The 24745-nt window shown below is 42.4% G+C and overlaps 1 protein-coding gene across 1 annotated transcript in view; it reads right to left on the bottom strand.

The window, feature by feature from the left end:
• The window catches only part of SPTLC2 (serine palmitoyltransferase long chain base subunit 2), a 53692-nt gene that overhangs the window by 11198 nt on the left and 17749 nt on the right, over positions 1–24745 (bottom strand). Inside the window, exons 4-9 of the mRNA XM_070754029.1 lie at positions 23944–24092; positions 23662–23786; positions 20625–20718; positions 17974–18079; positions 15132–15351; positions 13516–13642 (exon numbers count right to left, since the gene is read on the bottom strand). Coding sequence (XP_070610130.1) covers positions 13516–13642; positions 15132–15351; positions 17974–18079; positions 20625–20718; positions 23662–23786; positions 23944–24092 — 821 coding nt within the window. The remainder of the gene's footprint in view (positions 1–13515; positions 13643–15131; positions 15352–17973; positions 18080–20624; positions 20719–23661; positions 23787–23943; positions 24093–24745) is intronic.

The following is a 24745-nucleotide window of genomic DNA, read 5'->3' as shown; positions in this document are numbered from 1 at the left end:
GGAGAGAGGCAGATATGGCGGGAGCCACAGAGCTAGCCGTTCCAGGGGAAGGAGGGATCGTTGCTTAATAATGATCCCTTGTTCCGGCTCCGTGAGCTCAACCCAGAATACTGGTGATGAGTGTAAGTCTGGCCCTGGGCTCAGGTTGCTGCTACTCAATGCCAGGTCGGTGGTAAATAAAGCTCTCCTCATCCGGGATCTGATCCTGGATGAGGAGGCCGACCTGGCATGTGTAACTGAAACCTGGCTGGGCCCAGAGGGAGGAGTTCCTCTCTCTGAAATTTGCCCAACCGGGTTTCAGATATGGCACCAACCTCGACCCCGGGGAAGGGGGGGAGGAGTGGCTATTATAGCCAGGGAGAGCCTTTGCCTGCGTAGACTCGTTGCTCCGGAGATTGCGGGTTGCGAGTCCCTCCTGGTGAAGTTGGACTTAGGGGTTCAAGTGGGCTTGTTTCTCACGTACCTGCCTCCCAGCTGTGTGGCACAAGCCCTGCCTGTGCTGCTCGAGGAGGTAGCCGGGCTGGCGGTGGGGTTCCCTAGACTTATTGTCTTGGGGGACCTCAACCTGCCGTCACTCGGCGAATCCTCTGGACTGGCACAGGAGTTCATGGCCACCATGGCAGCCATGGACCTGACCCAAGTAGTTCAGGGTCCGACTCATGAGGGGGGGCACTCACCCGACATGGTATTCCTCTCTGAGCAACTGAGTAATGGTCTGAGACTAAGGGGCTTAGAAGTGTTGCCTTTGTCATGGTCAGACCATTTTCTACTGCGGCTCGACTTCCTGGCTCCAATCCTCCCCCGCAGGGAGGCGGAACCAATTAAGATGTTCCGCCCCAGACGCCTGATGGATCCAGATGGTTTTCAGAAGGCGCTTGGGGTTCTTCCAGATACACTCGTCCACAGTTCGCCAGAGTCTCTGGCTGAGGCCTGGAACAAGGCTGCAGCGGAGGCCCTTGACCGAATTGCGCCTCTGCGACCTCTCCGTGGCGCTAGACCCCGTAGAGCTCCATGGTTCAACGAGGAGCTCCGGGAGTTGAAGCGCCAGAAGAGACGTCTAGAGAAGCGATGGAGGAAGAGTAAGTCCGAATCCGATCGAACACTTGTAAGAGCACATGTTAAGGCTTACAAAGTGGCGCTCAAGGTGGCAAGATGCGCGTATCATGCCGCCTTGATTGCATCAGCGGAATCCCGCCCGGCCGCTCTGTTTAGGGTAACCCGCTCCCTTCTTAATCAGGGGGGAGTTGGGGAGCCTTTACAGAGTAGTGCCGAGGACTTTAACACGTTTTTCGCTGATAAAATCGCTCGGATCCGGGCGGACCTCGATTCCAATTGTAAAACAGAGTCGACTGACAACGAGTCAGTCGAGGTGACTGGGGCTAAACGTCTTTGTCCATCTGTCTGGGAGGAGTTTGACTTGGTGACACCTGATGAAGTGGACAAGGCCATTGGAGCTGTGAGTTCCGCCACCTGTTCACTGGATCCGTGTCCCTCATGGTTGGTTTCAGCCAGTCGAGAGGTGACACGGAGCTGGGCCCAGGAGATTGTCAACGCCTCCTTGGGGAGGGGGTCCTTTCTGGCCCTTTATAAGGAGGCACTTGTGCGCCCCCTCCTCAAGAAGCCTTCCCTGGACCCAGCCGTGCTTAATAACTACCGTCCAGTCTCCAACCTTCCCTTTATGGGGAAGGTTGTTGAAAAGGTGGTGGCACTCCAACTCCAGCGGTCCTTGGAAGAAGCCGATTATCTAGGTCCTCAGCAGTCTGGATTCAGGCCCGGCTACAGCACAGAAACTGCTTTGGTCGCGTTGATGGATGATCTCTGGCGGGCCCGGGACAGGGGCTTGTCCTCTGTCCTGGTGCTTCTTGACCTCTCAGCGGCTTTCGATACCATCGACCATGGTATCCTTCTGCGCCAGCTGGAGGGGTTGGGAGTGAGGGGCACTGTCCTTCAGTGGTTCTCCTCCTACCTTTCCGGTCGGTCGCAGTCGGTGTTAGTGGGGGGTCAGAGGTCGACCTCTAGGTTTCTCCCTTGTGGGGTGCCTCAGGGGTCGGTCCTCTCCCCCCTGCTATTTAACATCTACATGAAACCGCTGGGTGAGATCATCCAAGGGCATGGGGTGAGGTATCATCAATATGCCGATGATACCCAGTTATACATCTCCACCCCATGTCCAGTCAGCAAAGCAGTGGAAGTGATGTGCCGGTGCCTGGAGGCTGTTGGGGCCTGGATGGGTGCCAACAAACTCAATCCAGACAAGACAGAGTGGCTGTGGGTCTTGCCTCCCAAGGACAATTCCATCTGTCCGTCCATTACCCTGGGGGGAGAAACATTGACCCCCTCTGAGAGGGTTCGCAACTTGGGCGTCCTCCTCGATCCACAGCTCACATTAGAGAAACATCTTTCAGCTGTGGCGAGGGGGGCGTTCGCCCAGGTTCGCCTGGTGCATCAGTTGTGACCCTATTTGGACCGGGAGTCACTGCTCACAGTCACACATGCCCTCATCACCTCGAGGTTCGACTACTGTAACGCTCTCTACATGGGGCTACCTTTGAAAAGTGTTCGGAAACTTCAGATCGTGCAGAATGCAGCTGCGAGAGCAATCATGGGCTTTCCTAAATATGCCCATGTCACACCAACACTCCGCAGTCTGCATTGGTTGCCGATCAGTTTCCGGTCACAATTCAAAGTGTTGGTTATGACCTTTAAAGCCCTTCATGGCATCGGACCAGAATATCTCCGAGACCGCCTTCTGCCGCACGAATCCCAGCGGCCAGTTAGGTCCCACAGAGTGGGTCTTCTCCAGGTCCCGTCAACGAAACAATGCCACTTGGCGGGACCCAGGAGAAGAGCCTTCTCTGTGGCGGCCCCGGCCCTCTGGAACCAACTCCCCCAGAGATTAGAACTGCCCCTACCCTCCTTGCCTTTCGTAAGCTACTCAAAACCCACCTCTGCCGCCAGGCATGGGGGGATTAAGACTTCTTCTCCCCCTAGGCTGATACAACTGTATGTATGGTATGTTTGTACGTTTGCTGGTTTTATACATTAAGGGGTTTTAAGTTAGTTTTTAGTATTGGATTTTTACTGTATATTGTTCATGTATATTGTTCATGACTGTTGTTAGCCGCCCCGAGTTTTCGGAGAGGGGCGGCATATAAATCCAATAAATTGAATTGAATTGAATTTTGTTGTTTTGAATGCCACGCATTCGTGTGTGCTCCCCATTCCCCTGCCAGCCTGCTGGGGAGGGGGGCTGTGAGGCCACAACCAGGAGCTCGGCACCAGCTCATCCGTGGCAGGCGGGGGCGGCCACGGCTCCCTTTCCTTCTCCCACCACCTGTGTCTACCGCCGGCGCCTACCGCCAAGCCAGCGACAGTCGCTGCGGGTTCCTCGGGCAGGAGCTGCCATTTCCCTCTGGGTAGCCCAGCCAGGTGGCCATAGAAAGTGCAGAAATTATTTCCGCCAGCTTGGCGGGAGGCACCGGTGGTAGACACAGGCAGTGGGAGAAGGAAAGGGAACCGCGGCCGCTCCCGCCCACCATGGATGGGCCGCTGCCGAGCCTCCCTGCCCCTCCCAGGCGGGCTGGCAGAACAAGAAAAACCTTTGCCAGCCTCCACATTTTCCTTGTCTCTCCCCAACACAGGCGGTGGGAGGAGGAGAGGGAGCAGCGCCCGCTCCCACTGCTGAGCCTCCCGGTTGTGGTTGCTGGGAGAGACTCTCCATCTCCCCCCAGGTGCATGGTGGGCTGGCAATGGGAGTGTTCACCCCAGTGCCACCAATGGAACGACTGACCGTGCTCTTCTTCCTCTGGGTTGGCACCGCCTCGGAAGCAGGTGAGAGAGGCAGTGCTGGTGCTCACCACCGACAAAGAGAGAGAGAAGAAGAAGAAAGGAAGAGAGAAGAAAAGAGAACAAGAGAGAGAAAGCGAGCGAGTGAGAGAGAGCAACAGACAGAGTAACAGATAGAGAGCGAGAGAGAAAGAAAGAGAGGGAGAGAAAGTACAAAAAAAAGAGAGAGAGCAAGGGAGAGAAAGAAAGCAAGAGAGGGAGAGAGAAACAAGAGAGAGAAAGAGAGTGAGAGAGAGAGAAAGAAAGAGAGAGAGAGAAATGTTTTGCTAATTTTTTTTGGCTAAACTTTTTTTAAATTTTTCTCTCAACATAAATTCAAACAATACAGTGTACCATCTAATTTTCTATGAACAAAATGCGGTATTTTCTTAGTAACCAATATCAATCATCAAAAAGTTGCAAAAGTTTTTTTCCCCTAATGTTGTCATCCAGGTACATACTTTTCTTTTATTTAAATTCCCTCCTTAATGTTCCTTCAAAACATACAACACCAATTATATTTCTAACTTATTAATCATTATGGCAAAGTGCTTCCTTCTTTCTTTATACATTTTTCTATAAACCAAGAAAACCTTATATAGCCAATTTAAAAACAAATGAATTTCAGACGTCTTCCCCCCCCCTCTAAATAGTACGTTCCCATTTTGTTTTGTACCTTAAAATAAGGTATGTGCAGTGTGCATAGGGATTTGTTCATAGTATTTTTTTTTGTCCGGCCCTCCAACAGTCCAATGGACAGTGAACTGGCCCCCTGTGTAAAAAGTTTGGGGACCCCTGCTGTAAGGGCTAAAACATTCCAAACAAAGAGAACTTTCCAAAAGCCACTTCTATGCCTCAAGGAGGACTGCAAGGGAAGGAGCAGTCTGTTAGATTTAAAAGACCCCTGCCAGAACCACATCCCCATTAAGTGATATTTTAAAGTTGTCAGCCCCCTGAGGAGAAGCCGGAAACTCTTTATGACCTACAAAGTATTTGTTTTTCCAACAGCTCTTTGGCACAGCTTGGGATTCTTGAGGTCAGCAACAACAACAACAAAAGTTTGCTCTGTTCAAATTAGTTTTGACTGGTCTCTGGGTTCCCAATGTGATAATTCAACACTATATTAACAATTGTATTATTAGAGGAAATTCAAAAGCGAAATACCTATGGTACAACCAAACATTCTTCACTTTTAAAAAATAATTTACAAACAATGAAGAGGAAAAATAACCTAATTTCCACATTAGGAACAAATTATATTAAATTGTATATACAATTTTGCTTTGTCAACTAAACAACATTTTGGATTTATTATTCCAGAAGAATCCACATATTTTATCACTTAACAAGTTTCTAGATTCTTGATTGAAAAGTTATTGAATTTAACCTTAGAATTTTGGAACCTTTTTAATTGAATCCAATCGGCTAAACAAATAATTCCCTCAACACTGTCAAACTATTTACTAAGTCTGCACTACTATTACTACTCGTTTTTCTCATCATCCCTATTCACCCATTTCCTCCCACTTATGATTGTATGACTGTAACTTGCTTGTATCCTTAAGATTTTTATTAATATTGTTTCCTTATTCCTTATTTGACCCTTATGACAATCATGGAGGGAAGTGTTTTTAATAGGAAAGTGAACACAAGAACAAGGGGACACAATCTGAAGTTAGTTGGGGGAAAGATCAAAAGCAACATGAGAAAATATTATTTTACTGAAAGAGTGAGTAGATCCTTGGAACAAACTTCCAGCAGACATGGTAGATAGATCCACAGTAACTGAATTTAAACATGCCTGAGATAAACATATATCCATCCTAAGATAAAATACAGAAAATAGTATAAGGGCAGACTAGATGGACCATGAGGTCTTTTTCTGCCGTCAGACTTCTATGTTTCTATGTTTCTATGAAGTACCTCATGATTCTTTACAAATGTATCTTTTCTTTCATGTACACTGAGAGTTTATGCACCAAATTCCTTGTGTGTGCAATCACACTTGGCCAATAAAGAATTCTATTATATTCTATTCCAAAGAGAAACTATACCATGAAATAATTAAATAAAACTTCAAGGTCTGAGGACTAATCAGCCAATTTGAGTCTTGATAGCCTTTTTGATATTCTTACAAAATAATCTGGGGTGAGTCTATTCTTACAATGGGCATCATGAAACGTCCACCTATTGGACCTGAGAACATTGCTCACAATTTTGTCTACCTCAAACTTATTTCTGTCCTTTTTCTGAACAAATGGACACAATTTAAAACACTGAATGCCTACCTACAGCAATTTTATTTGCTTCAGATACTGAAGGATCAATGTTGGGCCCACATACTTTTTTCAAATAAAACTGAAGTTCAAGACTGCCCATTTAATTTGAAGAGTTCTCCTGCCATTAATTAAAAACACATCTAAAAAAAGTGAATAGAAGGGCTAGATCAGCAATATAGAAATACTTGAGCGTAACCTCAGTGGACTTGTAGCTCCATCGTGTTCCTCAGTGTTGTGTCCACTGATCCTTCCCTCCTTCCTCGGCTGCCTGAAGAAGCCGAGCTGACAGCCAAACTTCTAGCCAGGCTCAGCGGCAGAAGCAGCTGAGCACACGCTTGTCTCTTCCAAACCCACTCCTCTCTATCTCACTCTCTGCGGGGGTGGGTGGAGGGGGGAGAGTGCACGTAAGACACAGCACCAGGAGAAAATTAACTGGCTGCACCCTGAATGCAAGAAATCTTTCTCTCTTCGAAATCTGGAACAAACGAAGTTGTTTCCCGCACTGAAGCATCGTGTGGCTAGGATAACACAATGTAAAAAGCTACAATATTTAGTACACTGTGTGAATCCAGTCTTCGGAGAGGGGTGGCATACAAATCTAATAAATTATTATTATTATTATTATTATTATTATTATTATTATTATTATCATCATCATCATCATCATCAATTATTCATAGCTTAGATAATAGATGAACCTAGCAAATCCAAGATTCATTTTATAATCTACAGTTAGCAAGCCATAGCCATGAATCTGGTCTCCAAATTTATATAATGAAAAGTCCTTCCTTCAAGCAGATTAATGTGTAGCAATGACCGCACATCATATTTACATTCTTTCAGATTACTTATAGTTTAATCAATTATAGTTAAATAGGCAACCCTGGCTGAGCTATGGATGCTTTTTGACATTATTTAAAATTTGAAAATATTAAATAGTGCCATTTACATTTATTTAGCAATTATTCAGTTCATGAATTAGGTAAAATAAAATAAATATAGTAATTTTTTAAAAATTACACAATATTTTTGGACCAATATTTTCCTCGTTTTCAGATCCCTATCTTAAGTTATGCAGAAAATATGTCCCAGATTTTTTCTTTTAAATTCCCTTCCACCTGTATAAACATGATTAATTTTCTCTAGCAGTCAAGGTTTTAATTAACATCTTTTCTCCAAAGAAACCATGTTTTCTCCATATTTCAGTTATTTTTGGTTCATTTGAACACTCATATAAATAGTTAATTTGTTTAAAAGAGTCTTACTAGGGTGGTCTTTTATATGTACGTATTTCACTTTAAGTTAAATGTTACAAAACACAAGTTGGGTGGGGGTTGTTTGCACTTATAAATGCTGAAAATAGGGACATACAAGTTACTGGAAAGCAATATGCTAACTATAAGTTACAAGTTACTGGAAAGCAATATGCTAACTATAAAAAATATGGAAACAGATTTTAAGAGCATAGTACCTGTATATAAACTAATTCATGTTCAGTTGTGAAATTAAGATACAAAACTGTCAGACACTATATTCTTAAATTACACAGATTATTTGAGACAAAACCCTGGGGATTATCATTATGAGTGCTAGACAGAAACACTAATGGGAATTGAAAGATTTCTTGAAACAAACAATAAGAAATAAAAGAAAGGAAGCCACTGTCCTCTTTCCAAATTGTATGTGCTGTCACCTAATTACAACTGTTCACTCTTCATTAGCCTCTTGTCCTTTTCTGAAGCATGTGTGTTCTCATGTCTTCCATTAACAACATCCTGTTTGGCCAAGGATTTTTCTTTTTTGAATAATTGCAAATACTTTTTTTGGAATAATTACAAATGCTTAGCAATATGTTATGGGCATTGAAAATGATGAATTTCAAGATTAAAAAGCTACCAACTTCTCATATAGTTTATAAAGAAAATGGTCAAGAAGACCATCCACAATCTCTCCTCATGAAAAATGTAAAAATTCTATCAGATGGATCTGATCAAAACTCTGATCAGACAAACAGGTTATCTATTCCCTAACAGGGAACCTACTTAATCATATATGGAGATTCACTGTGTGAAAAAGGATACAAAACCAACATGTAGCAAGACACAATTTGAAAGTCCAAGTACTGAAAATAGTATAATCAACTTTATAAATCTCAATACTCACATTCTAACATATTTCACATCTCATCCTGCTTAATACATACTGTAAATACAAAAAATCTCAGCAATTTGATTATTTTGTGAGAGATGATCTCACACAGAGTAGTTCTCAACTTACAGCCATTCATTTAGCAAGTGTTCAAAGTTACAACGGCACTAAGAAAAGTTACTTACAACTGGTCCTTGTGTGATACATAACAACTGTTGCATTATCTCCAGAATCATGTAATCAACATTTTGGTGCTTGGCAACCGGCATGTATTTACAATAGTTGCATCATCCCAGGGTCATGTGATCACCATTCTTTTCAGGCAGTTTCCGACAATTAAAGCCAATGGTGGAAGATGAATTTATTTAACAACCACCCAGCTGGCTTTTCCAAATGCTTTGAAGACCTGGTTCTGTGTCTGAACCTTGGGACCCACATATAGGTTGGAGCCCATTTTGGTTATGTTGGAGGTTTATTTATGATAAACCGGAATGTTTTATTTTAATATGGATATATTTTATTTTTTAACCTTATGAGCTATCCAGTCATGCACTTGAGATGAGCAGTGATATAAATAAAAAATAAATAAATAATTTTATTGACCAAGTAAATTTAAGAACACCATATTATTATTTGATAAAATGCCACAACTGCTATTTTAAAAATCATCTGGAGCAAACTACCTCATCAAATTTATCAGCTTTATCATCAATGCCACCTGAAGCAAACCACCTCACCACATTTTTGGGGCTGCAGTTTTAAAGGTTCTTGTAAATGGCAACTTTCCAGATACATTTTAGATGCAATCTGAAAAACTCAACTTGATTTTTCTTATATACAAACATGTAAGCACACCACTATAGTGTCAATGAAGACAGTCTATTTCTTCCATTTAGTTTATTGACAAGTCATCACAAGCTCATAGTGCATAAAATATTTTTGATGTAAACGTGAGCATGGCTATTCAATCATGAACATTTACAGAGTGACAGAAATATTTAAGAAGATACTTATACACCACTTAAACTAAGGTTTTCTTCTTGATAAAAAAGAGATACCATATCTTTACCTGGCAATGATGTCAAGTTATATCTATATGAAATAAAAAGGATAAATTTATGTTTTTCCGAAATACTCTTCTATAAAAGATTAAGACAGTTTAAAATTTTTCCATAAATATTGCCATCTGGTGGTCAATAGAAAAAATTGGATAGCTTTAATTAAATTGTGAGTTTAGAGGTCTTTTGTATTAAGTCCAATGGCTTAGGGTTGGCTTAGGGTCCTATTAAGTATTAAGTATCAAGTATTTTTAACATCCTGAATATAACTGGGTAGTAAGAATATTCAAATCATTTGAAAACTGGTCAAGTTACCTCAGTTTCTATTAGTAAATGTTCAATAAAATGTGCATTGGTTTACTTAAATCCATTTCTAATCTCAGCACAGAATCAATTTTTAAAAGGCTTGAATATTCAGTATCACATTTTATTAAACCCAAGGCAATCAAACTGATTACTAAGGTTGTGCAACATGCTTGCAAATAGAGCTTTAAAATTCATATTTTATATTTAAATGCCTCTTTTCCAATTTTTAAAGCAGCTATGTCTTTTTCATATATGGAAGCTTCAGAAACTGTCACTGCGTTTTCAACAAGCGTATCCTGTTCACAGAGCATGTGAAGACAACTGGGATTAGCTTTGGACACTGATATATGCCTTAAAGATGATATGGTTGCATTAACAATTTCAAAAGATATTTTGTATACAGTGAACCCTCGAGTTTCGCGTCCTCAAGGATCGCGAAAGGGCTATTTCGCTAGTTTTCAACCCGGAAGTAAACTCCACCATCTGCGCATGCGTGCCCTTCCACGCATGCGTAGATGGTGGAGTTTCCCCGCCGGGCAGAGGCTTCCCTGGGTCTTCCCCCTCTTTCTCTATGTTGCTTCTTCCTCTCTCACACTCTCTTCCTCCCTCTCTCATCTCTTTCTTTCCTTCTCTCTCTTTCTCTATCTCTCCCCCTCTTGCTCTCGAGCGGCCGCCTAGCAGCTGATCTGCTCGGCAGCGCAGCAGCAGCGAGGAGCCGAAGATCTTCGGCTCCTCGCTGGTGCTGCGCTGCCGAGCAGATCAGCTGCTAGGCGGACGAAGGAACCTTCCCTGGGTCTTCCCCGCCCGGATCTTCGGCTCCTCGCTGCAGCCGCGCGCCCCTCGCCTTCGCCTCACCTGGCGGGCGAAGGAGGGCGCAGCTCCGGCCGCTCGCCTCGGAGCCGGTCTGCCTCACTGCCTCCAGTCCGCGGCAATTCCCCTCAGCACGCTGCCGGATCCAGCGGGGGAGGGGGGGAAGCGAAGGCGCGGCGATGGGCAAGGGCTGCCAGTGAGCCTTCTCCGTCCCTTTCCTGCTGCACCGGTCTGGGGCCAAGTGGGCGGGGGGCGGCCGGGACCTTGCCTGTCTCCGCCGCCCGCATCGCCCCTCCGGCGGGCCGGCCTCCCCCGCCCGCCTCTGCTGCAGCCGCCACCGCCTCCCCGACTGGCACAAAAGGGCCCCGCCCGCCCCGCAGCTTACCTTGCGGCGGGATTCCCTCCCCCCGCAGCCAAAACTAAAAGCCTGTCTCTTTTTTTTCTTGCGGCGAGCCCAAGCCGTTTCTCTCTCGACCGCAGCCGAGCTTCCCTCGGCCCCCTTTGGCCCCGTCGCCTCCTCCCCGCCTGCCTTTCCTCGCCAAGCGCACGAAAAAAAAGAGAGAAGGCTTCTACCAGAAGCGGGTGATGGCGGAGGAGCTCCGAAAGCTGGCTAGCGGCTTTTCCCCCGCAAGAGATCCTTCATGCCCCTGCCCGCCGTCCCCGGCTTCTGGTAGAAGCCTTCTCTCTTTTTTTTCGTGCGCTTGGCGAGGAAAGGCAGGCGGGGAGGAGGCGACGGGGCCAAAGGGGGCCGAGGGAAGCTCGGCTGCGGTCGAGAGGGGAACGGCTTGGGCTCGCCGCAAGAAAAAAAAGAGACAGGCTTTGAGTTTTGGCTGCGGGGGGAGGGAGTTAGGAAAGTCCTACTTCTCTCCCCGCAGCTAAAAACTCAAAGCCTGTCTCCTGCCGCCCGGTTTAGCCAGGACACGAGCGGCGAAGTGACACCCCCCACCCCAGCACTTTGAATCCCGCCGCAAGGTAAACTTTGGGGCGGGGCGGGCGGGGCCCTTTTGTGCCAGTCGGGGAGGCGGCGGTGGCTGCAGCAGAGGCGGGCGGGGGAGGCCGGCCCGTCGGAGGGGCGATGCGGGCGGCGGAAACAGGCGAGGTCCCGGCCGCCCCCCGCCCGCTTGACCCCGGGGGGCTGAAGGGAGCCGGGCGGGGGCTACTCCCCCAGCCGGTTAACTTGAAGCGCTCGATTAACCGGCTGGGGGAAGGCAGGGCATTTGCCTCCTCTTTCCAGCTGAAGGAAAAGCAGACAACTGCCTTTCCCTCGGTCGCTTCCCGGAGACCGCTTTGGAACATCGCTTTGGGAGAGGGGGCAACTGCTCCCAGTTAAGAAGCAAGAATCCACCCCCTAGCCAAACGGCTTTTTTCGTGTTTAGCGCTCGAACGCCGTGCTAAACAGGAAAAAAGCCATTTGGCTAGGGGGTGGATTCTTGCTTCTTAACCGGGAGCAGTTGCCCCCTCTCCCAAAGCGATGTTCCAAAGCGGTCTCCGGGAATCGACCAAGGGAAAGGCAGTCGCCTGCCTTTCCTTCAGCTCTAAAGAAGCGGCAACTGCCCTGCCTCCCCCAGCCGGTTAACCGAGCGCTTCAAGTTAACCGGCTGGGGGGAGGCAGGGCAGTTGCCGCTTCTTTAGAGCTGAAGGAAAGGCACGGCGTTCGAGCGCTAAACACGAAAAAAGCCGTTTGGCTAGGGGGTGGAAGTGAAAGTGAAATGCCGGCGGCTCTAGCAGCTGCTACAAGCAGCATTTCACTTTCCCTCCCAGGCAAAAAGATGCCGGCATTATGGGCTGATGGGGCCGGACTTCCCAGGCGGAAGGCGTGCCCCTCTCCCCGGCATCTTTTTGCCTGGGAGGGAAAGTGAAATGCCGCTTGTAGCAGCTGCTAGAGCCGCCGGCATTTCACTTTCCCTCCCAGGCAAAAAGATGCCGGCATTCTGGGATGATGGGGCCGGACTTCCCAGGCGGAAGGCGTGCCCCTCTCCCCGGCATCTTTTTGCCTGGGAGGGAAAGTGAAATGCCGGCGGCTCTAGCAGCTGCTACGAGCGGCATTTCACTTTCCCTCCCAGGCAAAAAGATGCGGGGAGAGGGGCACGCCTTCCGCCTGGGAAGTCCGACCCCATCAGCCCAGAATGCCGGCATCTTTTTGCCTGGGAGGGAAGGTGAAATGCCGCTCGTAGCGTGGGCGGGCGCGCGCGCGGGGACCCCAGCTTCGCTTCCCAGCTGGGAAGCGGCCCCAGCAATGGCGTGGGCGGGCGGCGCGCGCGCGGGGAAACCCCAGGCGCGAGCAACGGGGTGGGCGGGCGAAGGGCGGTGGAAGTAAAAACACCATCTGCGCATGTGCAGATGGTGTTTTTACTTCCGCACCGCTACTTCGCGAAAAATCGATCATCGCTTGGGGTCCTGGAACGGAACCCTCGCGATGATCGAGGGTTCACTGTATACAGTGTTCCCTCAATTTTCGTGGGTTCGAACTTCGCGAATAGCCTATACCACGGTTTTTCAAAAAATATTAAAAAATACTTTGCGCGTTTTTTTTTCTATACCACGGTTTTTCCCACCCGATGACATCATACGTCATTGCCAAATTAATAATTTTTGCAAATAAATAAAAAAAATAATTATTGCTAATAAATAATTATGTTTATAAATATCAGGATCACTGTGTCTTATTCAATGGTGAGTACCAGTAATAATGGTGAGTAAAGGGTTGTTAAGGGAATGGGAAATGGTAATTTAGGGGTTTAAAGTGTTAAGGGATGGCTTGTGATACTGTCCATAGCCAAAAATGGTGTATTTACTTCCGCATCTCTACTTCGCGGAAATTCGACTTTCGCGGGCAGTCTCGGAACGCATCCCCCGCGAAAATCGAAGGAACACTGTATTCTGAAAGATCTACATAGTTTCTGATTAGTACAATTGTTAGAAAGAGGATTCATTATGTTTAATGAATTACTTCTAGAGTTTAGCAAGGCATTCGAAAGGTGCTTTTTAAAACGTATTAGTGCAAATGAAGCACTACTCTTAGAAGCAGATACAAAGAAACACAACAATCCCAAAACCAAAAACTACTGCAATAACCGACTCTCACTCACCAATTTTTGTGCCATCTTCACCCATAAGACACTTCATTGATGCAATGATTTGTTCAAGAACAGGAGGGGAAAATGATGTGGCATATATTGTACTGTGTGAGTAGACACGAAGGTAATCAATCAGCTCCTGGTAAAGCAAATATAGAAAACTATTAGAAGATATATTCTCCATAATAGATAAATCAGAACTGGCTTATTGAAATAGTATCTCAGAACTTAAAAGAAGTAGGGTGTAAAAAGAGAATTCACTTAGTTGATGGTATTAACTAAGGGTTCTGAAGATATACCCATCACTGCAGTTAACCAAATGGTTTTAGGAATGAATTATATATAAAACTGAATTAATACTTTGAAAAATATAAGACACTCACTTTTATCTCTAACAAAATAGATTATTATATAATTGATTTACTTTTGCATGTGCAGTTTTCATCATTTTAAAACTTTGTTAAAAGGAGGTGAGGGATAATTCAAAATTAATTTCTTCTTGGTGACCACCCTAGTATAAAGTTACCTCAACAACGTTCAAGATATATTCAAAAGGGAGAAAAAAACATGAGGAATATTTCCAAGATTTTTGAACTTGAGTTCTTGGTATATAGATCAATTTCTGCATTTTCCATGATTAATCATGACAGGTCTCCATCCAAAGTATGCCACTACCAAGACCTTTGCTGAATTCTATTATAGTTTCTACTATACACCATTAATATAAATTAAGCATATTGAAGTATCTTAAATTTGTTATATAATGCTTTCAAGAGGATTTTGTTCAAAGTACATTTAGCTGAATATAATTTCTAAAAATTTCAGACAACTCTGTTGAAAGCAGACTATACTGTAACAATTGAAGATTTTTTAAATATGAAAAATATAGAAGAACAGGTATGAAAGGGCTGCTGAACTGACTTGCCGTAGTCTTAACCATAAAAAAGGTTAAACAAAGGACATAAAATTGAAAATATGACAAACCAATTGTGAAATGGGAATAGGAGAAAGCAAGGACTACAGAAATAGAAATACAGAAGAATAGAAATAGAAATACAAAGAATACAGAAATAGTTTAAATATTTAAATATAAAGCCTTGTTTTCATTGAAATGTGAAATTTGGACTCGGGATTTATTTCAATATACTGCATTACAGTATACAGTATTAAAAGTGAGTAAATAATACTACTATAGTGATACATATAAGAAGAGACATTTTTTTAAAGAAAAAAATTAAATCAGCTTTAAACAGCTATATTTTACTGTATTTATATTTCATTCTTGGAACAAGATACCTGGCACCTATAACAAAGTACGGTCACTAATCTTGTAGCTTTAAAATTTTTAAATGTTGTCAATAAATAAATGCTTGTTGGGTTATGTATTTTTCATAGGAACACTCTATGAAAAGAGTAGAAAGAAAAATATCACAGTACAAAACTACTTATCCAGTTCTTTCGTTTGACTTTCAATAAACTTGTGCTGAGCTTTAAAAAAACAAGTCTTTTTACCTAAGATTCTAATGGCCAGCTTTGACATTCTGAAATCAGTAAATTGCTATTATTAACAGTAAATTGCTACTATTCCCATTTTACAATTATCCAACTTCTCAATAACTATTTTTTACCTTCTTGCCTCCAATATATCCTCCAGCAGCACCAAAGCTCTTAGTGAATGTCCCCATCATAATATCCACATCATCAGGGTTAAGTCCAAAATACTCAACTACACCCCGGCCAGTGGGACCCATTGATCCTACACTATGAGCTTCATCCATGTAGAGGTAACATTTGTATTTTTTCTTAAGAGCAATTACTTCAGGCAGTCGGACTATGGATCCCTCCATGCTGTTACAAAAAAGCACAAAACAAATTGAGAATCCCCTAATAATGCCAAATTCCTCTTTAAAAATAGTTCACCTAATATCTTCTAATAATCATTGCAGGAGACACACTTATACATAGCACACCTTTCTATTTCTATATGAACAAAATGGCAGAAGGTCTTACATGTAGAAGGTCTTATATGTAGCATAGGCCTTAACTGGGAAAGGCAGTGACCAAAATCCAGGGATCAAATTTTGAGTAGGGTTATCTATTTCTAAAAGTTGGGAGGCTGTCTTGCAACCATATACATTAGGTTTATAGGTAGACAGGGAACTTAGTACATCTTTTCATGTAACAGATATTTAAGAATCAGAATGTCAGCTGCTTTATAAATCATGGCAAGGATTTTTAACATTTTAAAGCTAATAAAACCACCATTATTTATTATTATTATTATTATTATTATTATTATTATTATTATTATTATTATTATTAGATTTGTATGCCGCCCCTCTGCGCAGACTTAGGGCGGCTCACAGCAATGATAAAAACAATATACAGTAACAAATCTAATATTAAAGTTTAAAATAACAATTTTACATTAAAAAGCCTAAAAACCCCAGTATATAAAAAAGCATACACACAAACATATCATACATACAGCTACGTAGGCAAGGGGGGATATCTCAGTTCCCCCATGCCTGACGGCAGAGGTGGGGTTTAAGAAGTTTACGAAAGGCAAGGAGGATGGGGGCAGTCCTGATCCCTGGGGGGAGCTGGTTCCAGAAGGTCGGGGCCGCCACAGAGAAGGCTCTTCCCCTGGGTCCTGCCAGACGACATTGTTTAGTTGACAGGACCCAGAGAAGGCCAACTCTGTGGGACCTAACCGGCTGCTGGGATTCGTGCGGCAGAAGGCAGTCTCGCAGATATCCTGGTCAGGTGCCATGAAGGGCTTTATAGGTCATAACCAAAACTTTGAAATGTGACCGGAAACTGATCGGCAACCAATGCAGACTGCGGAGTGTTGGAGTAACATGGGCATGCCTAGGGAAGCCCATGATTGCTCTCGCAGCTGCATTCTGCACAATCTGAAGTCTCCAAACACTCTTCAAAGGTAGCCCCATGTAGAGAGCGTTACAGTAGTCAAGCCTCGAGGTGATGAGGGCATGAGTGACTGTGAGCAGTGACTCCCGGTCCAAATAGGGCCGCAACTGGTGCACCAGGCGAACCTGAGTAAATGCCCCCCTCGCCACAGCTGAAAGATGTTTCTCTAATGTGAGCTATGGATCGAGGAGGATGCCCAAGTTGCAGACCCTTTCTGAGGGGGTCAGTAATTCTCCCCCCCCCCCCAGGGTGATGGACGGACAGATAGAATTGTCCTTGGGAGGCAAAACCCACAGCCACTCCGTCTTATCAGGGTTGAGTTTGAGTCTGTTGACACCCATCCAGACCTCAACAGCCTCCAGACACCGGCACATCACTTCCACTGCTTCATTGACTGGACATATTTTTTGGTTTATGGGAAAGATGTGATTAAATTGGTAGTAAAGCTTTCGAACCAGCTTCTGTTGAAAATACTGAAACTTTCATTAATTTCACCAGGACTCTCCAATATTCCCATGTGTCTGCACATAAAACAGACTCCATTGTTGCAGAGCTTAAAAGTAAAAGTAGATTTTCTGGTATTAGTACTACTTGGGGCATGCACACTTATTACTGCTACATTAAAAAGAACTTTTTAATGAAAATCTTATATTTTACATTTTGGTTACATTTTGGTTACATTTTGACTTAAAACAGAAATACAGGGCGCGTTGTAAAAGTAATGCAATTTTTAAAAAAGTAATTTATTGAACAGATTTGCACAAACACTTAAAATTCTTCAAAGTACTGTCCTTGGGCCTCTATACATTTTTTCCAGCGACTCTGCCATGACCGGTACGCGCCCTGGAAGACATCTTCGGGGACCTCTCACAAGGTCTTTGTCATGGCTGATTGGATCTCTTCTATGGACAAAAAATGGGCTGCCTTAATACAAGGGAATAAAAAGAAGTCTGCTGGGGCGATGTCAGAACTATGGGGTGGGGTGGGGGATATCTTTTCTCATCCTGTTGACCCTTTTTTGGAGTCTTTCCAGCACATCCACTTAGTAGGCAGCGTTAACTGTCTGTCATTGAGGAACAAACTCCTTATGGACTACTCCTTTACTGTCGAAAAAGACAATGAGCATTGTTTTCACTTTTGATTTGCTCATTCTTGCCTTTTTGGGCTTGGGGGACTGGTCGGTGTGCCACTCAGAGCTTTTGCGTATTGTTTCTGGGTTGTATTCAAAAACCCAGGTTTCATCACCAGTGATGACGTTGTCCAAATAATCAGGTTCAATTTCTATACATTGTAAAAGTTCATTTGAAATTCCTGATTCCATTTTCTTTGTGCCAGTCGGCGCGCGGAGGAGAGCAGCTTGGAAAGCACTGAGACCGGTTTCGCGGCAAAGCTTGGTGTCCCCCCCCCACCTACTCCAAGTGCTTCAGTCCCACTCCAACCAATAGGAGCGGCGCAGGAAATTCAATTGTATTACTTTTGGAACGCACGCTGTAAACAAGTGAATATGGTGAACATCAATAGAATGGTATTGAAAGCTACCTGTATATGCCTTCAACAATGATGAGAATTTTTTTCCATGGCCTGTGTGTGCGAGGTTGCCCATATACAATGGCATCTTTCAGTAGCTTCTCCAGGCTTTGCATATCTATACACAAAGAGCACAGTTACAAATCGACTTCAGAAAGGGACTAAAAGCAGAAACAGAAATAAAAAGTATAATTGCAGTAAGTATTTAAATCAGAGGTTCTCAGCACCCGGATTGTGGCCCACCACTGAGCCATGGCCTGTTTAAGAACCGGGCTGCACAAGAGGTTGGCTGGCTTGCAGATGTGCAGCTCAACTTGTGCAAGCAGCAGGCTGGTACACACGCAGGAAGCTTGACTTGCACAAGTGGAGGTTCGGTGCACACCTGCACAGCTCAACTTGCACAAGCGGCCATCCAGCCTGCATGTACGCAGCTTGACTTGCCTGAGTGGCGGGCCAGCACACATATGTACAAGTGGTGATATGCCCCTTATAGGGGTCGGTTCCCCTCTCTCTCCCCCCACACCAAACCGTAAAGATTGGGGACTGGTGGTTTAGATCAACTGGTATCTCAGAAACCATATTCTCTTATATTAAAGGAACAATGACAGGTAAAAATGAAATCATATCTATATTTATGGTATTTATATATATCCAAATGAAATTAAACATTTCACCATTTTGTGTTTTAGGAAACTGAATCAGATAGATATACAGTAGAGCAATGTTTAAACTGATAAAAGAGGGAAAAACATTAGAAATAACTACTGTGAGGTGACTTCATTAATACACTTAGAAAGCTAAATATATTTCTGATTAGCCAAAAATGGGTTCAGGCAGAAGAATTGTCTAATGATACCACGACTTCTTAACTCACTTTATAAATTAACTAGAATTAAAGGTAAACAATGAGATCTCTATGTCAACATTAATTATTCAGATGGTAAAAATGAAAGATATTGTGAAAAGTTCAAAAAGGTTCTGAGTCATAGTAAAATGGGAAATGAAACTGAACATAAACATAGGGATGATAGATAGTATCATAATGTCTCAGTATTGATTTACTGTGCAAAGCAATCTTAAGTATCCAGGGCAAGAGACCAGGAAAGCTACTGAACAGCAGAATGACTGTTAGATATGATTGCGATGCTGCGATTTCGCTGAGGCTTCCCTTGCTGGTCAACCCCACCTCCGGACTTCCGTTGCCAGTGAAGTGCCCATTTTTGCGCTGCTGGGATTCCCCTGCAGCATCGCAAAAACTCGGAAGTCCGGAGGTGGGGTTTCCCATGGAGGGGAGCCTCAGGGGAATCCCACCAGCATGAAAATGAGCGCTTTGGTTGGCAAAGGGGGTGAATTTTGGGCTTGCATGCATTAATCACTTTTCCATTGATTCCTATGGGAAACATTGTTTCGTCTTCTGGAACCAATTAAGTTCGTAAGACAATGTATAACTGTATTTAGAAATGGCACTTCTGATCATAAACTTACTTTTTATTAATCAAAATTGAGTTGGAAGAGACACTATCAGGAAGAAACAAAACTGGAAGAAGCCAAGCCTGAGACTTTGCTTTTTCCTAGCACAGATTTACAGCTGACAGATAATATCTGGGTTAAGTATTTTATAAGAGGTTTAACAGGGAACAGGGGATAAGAAAAGGATGTACAATGTCTTATTGGTTTGTAATGTATTTATAGATAATTTTTGAAGAATGCTTATGGAAACATCAAAGAACTATTGACTGGATATAAACATTCTGCCTTTGGATGACACTCTAGTTATTGATATATATCAACACTCTTAGTGTAAAACCTATTTTGAAATTACTGCATCAGTTACCAATACATTTCTGGGCCCAATAGTTATGATACTAGTCATTCCCATAAAACTATTATGATACAATGTTGTAATATATCAGATAATGCTCTTCCAGAATTGATTTTAATGTCTGGTCTGGACATCAAGAGAAGCTTGCTGCAGACCTCCACTCCTAGTAAGAGACGTGAGACAGATAGCAGGTGATAAGCTTTCTCAGTAGCATTTTATTGGGTATCTCCCCCCACCTCAAAAAAACCCCTGGCACTGTATATGCTAGCATTTTGTTTAAAAAGCCAAGGAAGCTATTTTTTAGTATGCAGTCCACCCTCAAAATTAAAATGAAATAAAATTATTTTACTTTTATGGATAGCTGTGATGTATATGTTTTTGTTATTCTTATTTTAATTATATTTAATGAATACTCTGACCACCTAATGAGAAAGAATAACTAATTGGAGAAGAGCCTAATGCTGGGAAATATTGAGGGCAAAAGACGAAGGGGATGACAGAGAATGAGGTGGCTGGATGGAATCGCTGAAGCAGAGGGTGTGAGCTTAAATGAACTCCAGAAGATGGTAGAGGACAAGAAGGCCTGGGAATGCTGTCCCCTTTGCCCATGGGCTTGCAATGGGTTGGATATTGCTTTGCAACTAACAACAAATTTTAATTATTTGCTGATTGTTTAATTGCTAGTTTTCATTTTGCAATATAGTTCAGACTCTATTAGGATTGGACAACTTTAAATACTGTAAAATAAATAAAAATAATCCTTTCAATTTTTGAAGAGTGACCAAGTATATCGGCAGAACATATATTTGAATAATAACCCGATCTCCTCCCAAATACTCACTATTGTGTTTAAAGACTCGAATTGTTGCTCCTGACAGTCTTGCTCCTAGGATCAATGATGCATGATTCAACTCATCACTCAATATTAGACAACCCTGAACATGACAAAATGCAAAATAAATAGTTCAGAAAGATACAGATAAACTAGATGGTCATTCAGAATCTTTTTCCATTTAATCTGAAGCCTAAATTTTAGAAGCAACAATAACGTTTCTCCTATAATGTAATGAAATCCACATATTCCAACCAAGAGAATATAAAAGACCCTTGTTATTCACAGGATTTCTTTCTAGCTTAACTACACACATGAAATTGTGAATACCTTGGAAAAATATTTTATGCCTGCACAACAGCCAACTACTTTCATGAGCATGCATATAACACACACACACTTATGACATTCCCCCCACCCCCCAATACTTTAAAAATCTTTTTATATAAAAGAACCGTATGCCCATACGGTTTTCAACCATATGAAAACCTTTGCACAGATAACCAGATCTGTATTTACTAGTAACAGATACTCAAAACTGCAGGCAGTATAACTGCAATTATTCCCTGGTGGGTTTTTTAAAATTTTGTTCATTTTCACAGGACTGAAAATATTTATACAAAGATAGGTAAGCAGCATTACAAAACAAAGAAAAAAAATTACCGTTTATGGTAATAAGGCAAAATAGTGCAGTGATTAGATCACTTAATCTTATAGCTTTTCTGTCAGAATAAATTCATGAAAGGAATTTTTTTCAAAATCAATGAATATTTCATCTTTTATAAATTTCTCAATTTATTTAATGTTACTTGAAAGTCAAAGAAGAATATACCAAGTTAAGAAGAACCTGTGATGTATTAAAAGTTAAAAACTAGCATTGATGTAACAGTTTTTGAATGTAAATAGTGTCAAAATAGTGTCTGCATATTGCTACTGAAATTTTTATATGAATGATCTGTTGTCTTTTCATCAAGTTGTCTATTGTCACTTCTCACCAACTTGAGATATAAATAATATTGGTTATATTTGAAAGCTATAATGGGAAAACAACAGAGCTAAGAAAAAATTGGGCACATTCTGGACTTTTATTCAGAATAACATTTTATTCCAATACTTTTTTTAAAAAAATATTGTTTTTCAAACATTCTGAAACAGATAAATACAACAACTAATAATAATAATAATAATAATAATAATAATAATAAACAACAAACAAACAGAAAACAAAAACATCAAAAGAAATTATAATATCAGCAAACATTCAGTATTTCTGCATTGCTACATCGGATATTTCATTAAATCCTATAATATACATATTAATTAATTACAGTAATATTCGTATTATTTCATACAATCACAAAATCCCTATTCAAATCATTCATATTTACATAATTATATTCTTTATTTTACTGATCTTTATGTATCTTTTGTGATCTTTTTATTTCTATTTCTTAACTCAATCCATGTTTCATAATACTCAGAATCTTTTTGGCCCCTTAATTCCATCGTCAGTCCGTCCATTTCAGAACAATTATACATTTTATTAATTACTGCTTATTCTGAGGGGGTTTCTGTATTTTTCCAATATTGGGTGAAGGTAATTCTGGCTGCAGATACTTTCTATGACAGAATGTTTATGTAATTACCAGCAGATACTAGGTAATGATCTTTTTTTAAATTAAGTTGAGGAATAATATCTTCAATAAAAATTCACTAATAACTTCATGACTCAATACAGCCTGATACAGTGGTACCTCGGTTCTCGAACACCTTGGTTTTCGTACATTTCGGATACCGAACAAAATTTTCTGCAAAAATTTGCTTCGATATCCGAACAAAAATTAGGATACTCAACAGAAAATTTTGTTTACTATCCGAAATGTGCGACCAGGGCAAGCTTTGCAAAGTAGCTGTCACAAGATCTGAGGGGATGGGGTGAGACAGAATGGGAGTCGGGATCTGACACGCCCCTTCTGGCCGCCCTCTTAACAGCCTCGCAGTCTCTACCGTCTAACTGCTCCAAGCTGCAGGAAGGGTAGGGCTGGCTGCAATACCGGCAGCTTCGGGGGCTCCTTTCCTCAGTGATTCAGTTTGTTACCTCCAGGCAGCTGCACCAACTTTTTCTTTCCCGGCGGCGGCGGCGGCTCCGTCGGCTTCCTTTCATCACGTGACGTTTCCGACGCTGCTGCTGCTCCTCGAAGGGAAGCCGCCGCCATCGCCGCTGCCGGGAAAGAAAAAGTTGGTGCAGCTGCCTGGAGGTAATAAACTGAACCGCTGAGGAAAGGAGCCCCCCGAAGCTGCTGGTATTGCAGCCAGCCCTACCCTTCCTGCAGCTTGGAGCAGTTAGACCAGGGGTCCTCAAACTTGGCAACTTTAAGATTTGTGGACTTCAACTCCCAGAATTCTCCAGCCAGCATAACTGGCTGGAGAATTCTGGGAGTTGAAGTCCACAAGTCTTAAAGTTGCCAAGTTTGAAGACCTCTGAGTTAGACGGTAGAGACTGGGAGGCTGTTAAGAGGGCGGCCAGGAGGGGCGTGTCAGATCCCGACTCCCATTCCCTCTCACCCCGTCCCCTCAGATCTTTATCCCATAGGAAATAGAGGAAATAGATTTAATTGGTTCCCAGCAAGTCAATGGGCTGGGAACCAATTAAATCCATTTCCATTATTTCCCATGGGATAAATTAATTCGGTTCTCGACCTCACTTCCAGAACAAATTGTGGTCGAGAACCGAGGTACCACTGTATATTGAAAAGCTGCTGCTTTAAAATCATAGTGGCATAAGTTCTTCTATATTAATTTGTTTTTTTCTTCTAAGAAACTAAAATTGTTAACAAATTGTATTTGTTAAATACAATTGCATTATATACTGAAATTTTCATTCTTCTCTTTTATCAAACACATTTTTAAATATTTATTTAATTACTGTGATTAATATCTATACATTGTGATCTATATTACTGTGATCTATAAGGCTATAAACACCTTATTGAGACAAAGACATGCAAAGACAGGATCAGGTCTGTCCCTTCTCCTGAAACTATACCTTGCCAACCAAAGCAGGAATATTCATCGAGTTTGTGGCAAATCCCATCCCATATGCCAAAACTGCTTCCACACCAAGAAATCTGGCTACTAAACTTTCTAGTTCCTCATATTTATCCAGGTTTCCTGTAAATATGAAAAAGTAAGGTAAAATACCACCATATATCCAAAAGGTTTTCTTTTATGGCAAGAATTAAAAAATATTCTAATTAAGAATTAAGAAAGCACATGTAACAATATATTTTGCGAAGTCTGGGTGAAGAAGCTTCTTGTCTGAACTTACCCATCTCTTGCCTAGTGCTGCAAACCCCACCTCCATATTGTGAGAGAACTTTAGCCACTGCATCTTTGCAAACACCATTGTTTTCTGCAAATCCAAGATAGTTGTAGGATCCCATGTTAATTACATCTTTTATCACCTTTCCTGTATATCTATAATTTAATTAAAAACACAAACATTTATATAGAGAACACAAATAGTATCAAGTATATTAAATATCAGTAATGGCTACAATTTAGATAGTGCATTTAGAAATCAAGGACTTGGAGACATAATGCACCGGGTTTTTAGTTCCCTAGCAATTTACAGAAAACAGTGACTCTATGCTATGCTGAAAATTACTTTTTAAAACAAAAAGATTCAAATTTATGCCCATAATATGATGTGGAAAGAAAGTAACTGGCATTACTAATAAAAGCTAAATTTATTATTTATTAATTAATTGGACTTTTATGCCGCCTCTGTCCAAGGACTTGGGGCAGCTCACAACATATAATAAAAACAAGACATAATATTTTGGGTACAATTAATTAAATATATAATTAAAAGCTGCTAAGAGGTCAAGGAGCACCAGGATAGAGGATAAACCCCTATCCCGGGCCCGCCAGAGATCATCCATCAGCGTGACCAAAGCAGTTTCCGTGCTATAGCCAGGTCTGAATCCTGATTATCATTGGAGCTGGAGTGACACCATCTTCTCAACAACCTTCCCCCAAAATGAAGCATTGACAATCTCCTGGACCCAGCTCCGTGTCACCTCCTTGCTGGCCAAAACCAGCCAGCAGGGACATAGGTCCAATTCACA

The sequence above is a fragment of the Erythrolamprus reginae genome, chromosome 1 (genome assembly GCF_031021105.1).
Source record: "Erythrolamprus reginae isolate rEryReg1 chromosome 1, rEryReg1.hap1, whole genome shotgun sequence".
NCBI lineage: Eukaryota > Metazoa > Chordata > Lepidosauria > Squamata > Dipsadidae > Erythrolamprus > Erythrolamprus reginae.
The sequence above is the reverse complement of the archived record's forward strand: the minus strand, read 5'-3'. Positions and strand labels throughout refer to the sequence as shown.